The sequence below is a fragment of the Vicia villosa genome, unplaced genomic scaffold (assembly GCF_029867415.1).
Source record: "Vicia villosa cultivar HV-30 ecotype Madison, WI unplaced genomic scaffold, Vvil1.0 ctg.002857F_1_1, whole genome shotgun sequence".
NCBI classification, from domain to species: domain Eukaryota; kingdom Viridiplantae; phylum Streptophyta; class Magnoliopsida; order Fabales; family Fabaceae; genus Vicia; species Vicia villosa.
In genome coordinates this window covers 185,071-192,235 of record NW_026706048.1, presented here as the reverse complement: position 1 = coordinate 192,235, position 7,165 = coordinate 185,071, and the positions used below count along the sequence as shown (strand labels likewise).

The following is a 7,165-nucleotide window of genomic DNA, read 5'->3' as shown; positions in this document are numbered from 1 at the left end:
AACTCTAAAGACTACTAACAACCTACCCCTATATCATTTTTCTAATTTCTAACAACCCTAACATGCATTTCAATCATAGATCTAAAGCTTTAGAAACTTACAAATTGAAGATGATTGAGATGCTTTCGAATGTAGTAGAACAAGTAGATAGAGCCTTTAATGTAGCCTTGGAAGTTGGTTTGCAGAAAATCTGAGAGAGGTTGAGTTTGAAATTGGTTTAGGATAAATGATTTGGGGGGGGGGGGGGGGGGGGGGGGAGGGGGGGGGGGGGGAGGGGTTGTTTTGTTTAAACTGCAAAACACGCAGTATTTTGGAAATGCACTTCCGAAATGGTGTTTTCGGAAATACATTTCCGAAATAAGAAAAAATTTGAAAAAAAAAAGTGTTTTTGGAGATGCATCTCCGAAAACACATTTTTTTTTGTACTTTGAAAATGCATTTCCGAAGTAAAGGGGCAGTTGTGGAATTTTGCTGGAGGTCACCAAAAAGATAGGGAAGTGGATAAAGAAGTTCTCTTTCTTTCTTTTTTAGAGGAGGGTTTTTTTCCCTCTCCTTTTGCATACAATATATTGAAGAGCTTTTTTTTTAATCAATGTGAAGTTAAAAAACTAGGACAGAAAACAAAAAGAAAGGAAGAAGAGCTTTATTCTTATCCAATGAAGGTATTTCTAACTTAATGTACTTATAATAATTTTTTAGATACCCTTAAGTTTTGAGGAGTACCTGAACCTAAATTGATTTTAAAATGTAATTTATTTAAATTTTTAATATAAATATATGACATAAAATAAAATGGTTGGGTGATGAATAAATAACTCCAAGAGCCCATCGTGTTCACCTATATTTAATCCTATTCATAAGTGATTTTTATAATTAAAAAAATTCCACGGCTTCATTACTATATTAGGTAATTATTAAGTGCAAAGGTGAACAGTTAACAGAAAAATCAAATCAATAATATCTGCATGCTAATTAGAGTTAACTCCTGACTTACATTTCCTAACAGACTCTATGTGCCTAAGCAGCAAAAGTAAGCCAATCATAGATCTTTCTGATGACAAAATATTTCTTCTAGTACGAAATGCATAGATTTAGACAAACTACGGTTGAGAAGATACAACTTTACAAAATCAAAGTCTGAAATTTATATACACTCACTCAACATGAGAAATGAATCAACAATGTCACACTAACCTAATCCCAAGCACTTGTTACACCTTGACCATACCCTCCACCATAGCTCGCAGGAACCCCGTAACCAGCACCAGCTCCACCGCCGTAGTAATCGGTTCCTTTATTATATGAGGTTTCCTTCCTAACATCGCGACCACCAAAACGGGCTCCACCACTTCGCTTATTTCTACTGCCACCATAAGGAGTCTTTGCTGCAAAACGGGTGAGCCAAGCAGGTACTTCTTGATTTGCCTCTTGCATCAGATCAGCCAATGGTTTAGCCATTGACAAATTACTGTCATTGAAGAAAGCTGTTGCTAATCCCATTTTACCAGCTCGGCCTGTTCTTCCTATCCGGTGCACATAATCATCAATGTCATTAGGAAGATCAAAGTTTACCACATGTGCTACCCTTGGAATATCAAGACCACGTGCTGCAACATCCGTTGCCACTAGAATTGGAGTATTTCCAGTCTTGAACGATCTCAATGCTTGTTCTCTTTCCTGCATACAGAAACATTGCATTGTACAACTTGAGGGGAAAATAAGTAACAATTTCAGCAAGAATCCATATACAAATTCAATGCACAAAAAAAAATGATACATCACAATATCATGGTTGCAACAACTAAAAAAATAAAAGACCATCATGTACCCAAAAAAGAAAAAATGCAAATTGAAATATCAAAGCATCTGATCTATAGTTCTATAATGGAAAGAGCATATTATCAATACTAAAAATCACTTATTTACAAAGCAAATGCACCAAACAAATTCAATAGCATTTAATTAAATTAAGGCAAGAAAAATTTTCCTTAAAAATTTAAAAACCATATAAAAAAATTAATTTGAAATTTTAACATCTTAAAAAAGAAGAGAAAAACTTCCAAAGAAGGAATATGGTGAAAGAGATGGGGTTTCATGGTTAATTTGAAATCTGGCATTTCAATTATTGTGAAAACAAAAGGATTTTTTATTGATAGGGAAAAAAATAGATTTTTATGATAGAAGAGACTAACAACAATGAGAGTTTTTAAAATTTGAACATTCAGACCATTTTCAAATAAAAATGGAGCTGCTCAAATTTTATAACCTCATTGAGAATGTAGAACTTCAAAACACAAGGAAAATTTTGTTTTAGTTAAAAGAAACAATAAAGAAATACAAAACAAATCAAGAAAATATGTAAATATTTTAACGTAATGATAAATGCTGACAGTCCACAATTAAAAAGACTTACTTGCTGTGTTCTGTCACCATGAATGCAAGTTGCAGGAAATCCATTAACACACAAGCAGTGTTCCAATGCGTCAGCTCCTTTCTTTGTTTCCACAAAAACTAAAGTCAGACCTTGCTGCAAAAACCACCAAAATATCGTTAAAACTGTGTGACAAATCAAAGTTTCCAACTCTTAAACAAAAGGCTCGTCCAGTGCGGCATAGTTTTTGAAAACTAGTGAAATTTTGCTAACAAAATGAAAACTATGGCAACCAATGTACAAATCTAAATGGCAGTAGAATGTAGTGATGAGAGATTACCTTTCCATTCACATCATTTTCTCTCTGAGCATGAAGAAGGTCCATGAGGTGGCTTCTTTTGTCTGACTCAAGCACATATTCTACTCGTTGAGAAATTAGATCGGTACTTGAACCGACCCTTCCTACAGCCAGAAATATGTAACTTGCAAGAAAATCTGACGCAAGTCTCTGCAGTGCATTTAGATGAAGAGACATCATAAACATTTTTATATCAATCATGCCACTAAGACAAATTAGATCTAGCTGATTACAACAGGGTTGCCACTTATCATTAACCCCCACTCTATCAATTAGAATTTCTATCTCACATACAAAGCATAATCTTAAGCAAACAGTTTAATCCTGACTATATGAAACCATTGCCATCAAAACTCAACATATCCCCAAAACTACATCACCGTCATTTAATCCTGACTATAACTATTGCGCATACAATCGCCACCATACAATCTATATAATATTTCCTGTCAACTGTCGACAAGTAACAAATTAAGCAGTGCCATTGTTTGCATCTGCCGCTGCCAAGTGAATGCAGCTTGATTATAGGCATCAATATGGTGGTTTTCAAAATCAAGCGACACTCGCAATAGTAGAAATTTTAAAACAGCTGGGATGAAAAAACATATTAGTCTACATAACAGATACTGTTGGCATATGGCATAGCACCATAATGAGAGGAATTTTGAAAATGGGCTTTTCTCCAAAAAAAAAGTACTATTTTTCAACTGTAAGAATTCATTGCAGCTCATAAAAATGAAATATTCAAAAGCTAGCAAAAGATAAGTTGTTCACACACCTAAATCATGGCAATCTCAATTTTCATGAGTGCAAAGTGAAGTTAAAAACACTAAATATAAAATTTAAATTGAAGAACCAATTGGTAGTAAAAAATAGAAATGCCAGAAAAGTATAATCAAGCTGACAATCTGAGTACACGTCACAAGATACCTGGATCTCTTTGGGAAATGTTGCACTAAACAGCAGTGTCTGTCTCATGCCTGGAGGAGGCATGTCCATTTGTTCAACTATCTTTCTTATTTGAGGCTCAAAACCCATATCCAGCATCCGATCTGCCTCGTCAAGAGCCAAATATCTTATCATCTGCAATGACACCCTAGCCCTCTCAAGCAAATCAACTAGTCGTCCTGGAGTTGCCACCAGAATATCAACTCCTCTCTCAAGCTCCCGCAACTGAACAATGCAACACAATATTATTGTCTAATTAAAGTAGCGTGCCTCCAAAAGACAACTGATAATACATAGAGCCAGAAAGACATATAAGCATAATTACAATTTCATCCAACCAACAAAAGCAGATGTACTCTCACTAAGTAAATAATACATCCTTACTGGTAAACACCTTGCTCATATGCCAAACATAAAGAACATTATGCCCCGTTTACTTTGTGAAAACATCTTCTGTTTTCATTTTCTAAAATTTGCGTTAGTTTTATTTGGTATAAGGAGATAATAGAGTCTTCAAATGAACAATTATATCCATTTTTTGAAAGTAAACGAGGCCTTAAGAAGCCAATAAAACAAAAATCATAGTCCCAATTGACTCATTAAGAAGTTCTTTAAAAATGGTAGCTTGCAAATAGAAGAACAAGCAACAGACTATTTTGGAATTAAAATGATCGACTACTTGATGCAGAGATCGCATTTGTTCAGAACAACCAAGTTGACATGAGGGGAGAGCCTACACTAACAATGGGAGAACATGCCAATATGACGATGTCAACCTGGCTATAAAAATGATGACAAGAAAAAGTAACTACTTATTCACTTGGTTAGTTCTTGTGTATCTTATTATTAGGTTTTCTATATAGGTTCTAACTCATCCTCATTAAATCGGTTTGCCACTCTTTAAACTCTTTACAAGCCATATCTCTTTTCAATGTGGGACTTGGTTTTTTCAATGAAAAAAAGAAGCAAATTTAACAATTAAGTTAATTCCTTGAGCAGAATATGTATTCACATATATTATTAACAATATACACCGGGAAGACAGCATGCTAAAGAAAATGTAAGTAAAAATAAATAGAAGGGGAGGGGGCATACTTTCAACTCATTGGTGGGAATTAAGCATGAGATACTATACAAGTTTAACTTGACCCACCGATTACTATTTCTTCATTGAATATAATCTAACCAAAAAGCAATAGTTATGCTCAAGAGTACCAAGGCAATACTATTATTAGGAAGGAATCAAATGAAATTGCTTATACTGGCTTGCCAGTTAACTAATGTCATGTTTGAAAAGTTGGAAACCATCGCTTATCACTGAAATCTTTTACCAAAGCATAAAATTACAATAAGCATAGACTTTTTTACCATTCTCCTTCCGATTCTCGGTTCAGGATCTTTTTATACTGTTCACTTGAACACTGTTAAAAAAAAGTGCACATAAAAACATCACATGCATTGGAAAATAACCTGTTGAGTGATCGGTGCTCCTCCATAAGCAACTACAACCTTGACACCAGTTTCATAAGAAAACTTTTTGGCCTCGTCATGTATCTGTGAGATGAGAAAAACAAACCATTAGTTTTTGAGATACAGATAGACAAGTCAAATACAGATTTAAAAGTAGAAATTCATTAAAGTGCATTCTAACCTGACAAGAGAGCTCCCGGGTAGGGGACAGAATAAGTGCGAGAGGATAAGCAGTGCGAGCGACACGGGGTCTTTGAGCATACTGCTCCCTAAGGATTCCACTTATAATAGGAAAGCAAAATGCAGCTGTCTTTCCTGACCCAGTCTGAGCACAAGCCATCAAATCTCTTCCAGCAAGAGAAATAGGTATGGCATACCTCTGAACAGGCGTTGGTTTCACATACTTACATCTCTGTATGTTCTGATTCAACGCATCACCTAAATCTATTTCCGCAAACGTATTCACAGGAGGCGGAACATTCTCCCCACTAGTCTCAACAGGGATATCATCATAAGCATCAAAGTTAATCCCCGTGTTCTCTTGCTCACTAAAAGACTCATTAATATCATTCTCAAAAGGATTTGCCTCACGCCTCCCACCATGCTCCCTCACTACCCCTCCCCCTCCTCTATTGTTAAACCCACCACCACCACCGCCACCACCAGAACCATATCCTTGCCTACCAGCCCTAAAATCCTGCTTATTGAAGTTAGACGAACTACCCCAATTACCCAAACCCCTCTCATTAACATTACCCCCCATAGAAGGAGGCTCAGCTGGAGCCATTGATCTGTTACGAAGATGTGGAGGAACATACGCTGGCTTGACAGGACGCGCTGACGAGCCATTGGCCGCATTTTCAGCAGAATCTGCCCATGAAGTTGTTCTCGTAGTTGCAGACATTGTTCAGTTTGTTCTCAATGCTCAACTCAACAAAATCAAAATCAAAATCAAAATCAAAACTACGCTTCTCAATCCTGAATCCTCTCTTATTCGCGTGGTTTATCCAATTATCGGACAATTTACAATCACAAATTCACAATCACCTGAACAAAACAAAATAAAAAACAACAACAGATCAATAAAATAAAATTCATAAAATGAAATTAACTATGAATTATGAATTATGAATAATTGTGATCCGTGATCTGAACACGATCATAACCGAATCGAACAAACCTAAGCTCAAACGAAATTCAATATCCTTAGAACAATAAATAAAACTGAAATAAATATCTGAAAAACTGAACAAAAATTCTTGATAGATTGAAAGCGAATCGGCAAAGATTGAGGGAGAGATTTGATTTTATACCTAAACGAAGAAATCGGAAATTTCAACGTAGATTCAAAGTTGAAAAGAATTTGGTTATTTGTTCTCTCTCTTTTTCAATGAGTTTTCGTCGCGGCTACCAAATACACCTTGCTTTGCGCAGAAGTTGAGATAAATATCTTCATTCATCGGCGAAAAACGAGCTTGCGTGAATATTCTATTTTCTATTTTTTTTTAAATTAAATTTTAAATAATAATTAATTAATTAGTTAATTATCTCCCTCTTATAAATCTTCATTTACAATATCTTTTTATATTTTAAAATATTTATATTTTAAAAATATTATTATCTTGTTGTGAAGCACTCTTTAATCAGAGATCAAACAATGGTCTTTCCTATTAAATTTAACGACAATTACTAATTTAAAATATATCTTACTAATTTACAAATATGAAACAAAATAATTGTTTAATTAACATTATTTAATGAAAGTAACATAAATAAAAATTATAAAATATATAAATATATAAACTTCATTTATAACACATGAGTTTATAAATTCAAAAAGTACACTATCAAATCAAACACTGCCTTGGAATGAGTAATTATTTTCTTTCCGTTAAAAAACACTCATGCTTTTCTTTTGGGCAAAACTTAGTTACATTTTTTTCATGTTTTTTTTATGATTTATAACATCAAGTATATGTTTTGTATGGTTATAACAAACTTTTAAAAAATATATAAAT

The 7,165-nt window shown here is 34.3% G+C and overlaps 1 protein-coding gene across 1 annotated transcript; it reads right to left on the bottom strand.

The window, feature by feature from the left end:
* Positions 1-934: 934 nt before the first annotated feature.
* Positions 935-6,613, bottom strand: LOC131639911 (DEAD-box ATP-dependent RNA helicase 37-like). The gene is made up of 7 exons (XM_058910352.1): positions 6,461-6,613; positions 5,329-6,194; positions 5,148-5,231; positions 3,660-3,902; positions 2,712-2,879; positions 2,414-2,527; positions 935-1,677 (listed from the first exon to the last, which is right to left on the bottom strand). The coding sequence occupies exons 2-7, from the start codon at positions 6,049-6,051 to the stop codon at positions 1,195-1,197; spliced, it is 1,815 nt and encodes a 604-aa protein (XP_058766335.1). The 5' UTR covers positions 6,052-6,194; positions 6,461-6,613; the 3' UTR covers positions 935-1,194.
* Positions 6,614-7,165: the final 552 nt, after the last annotated feature.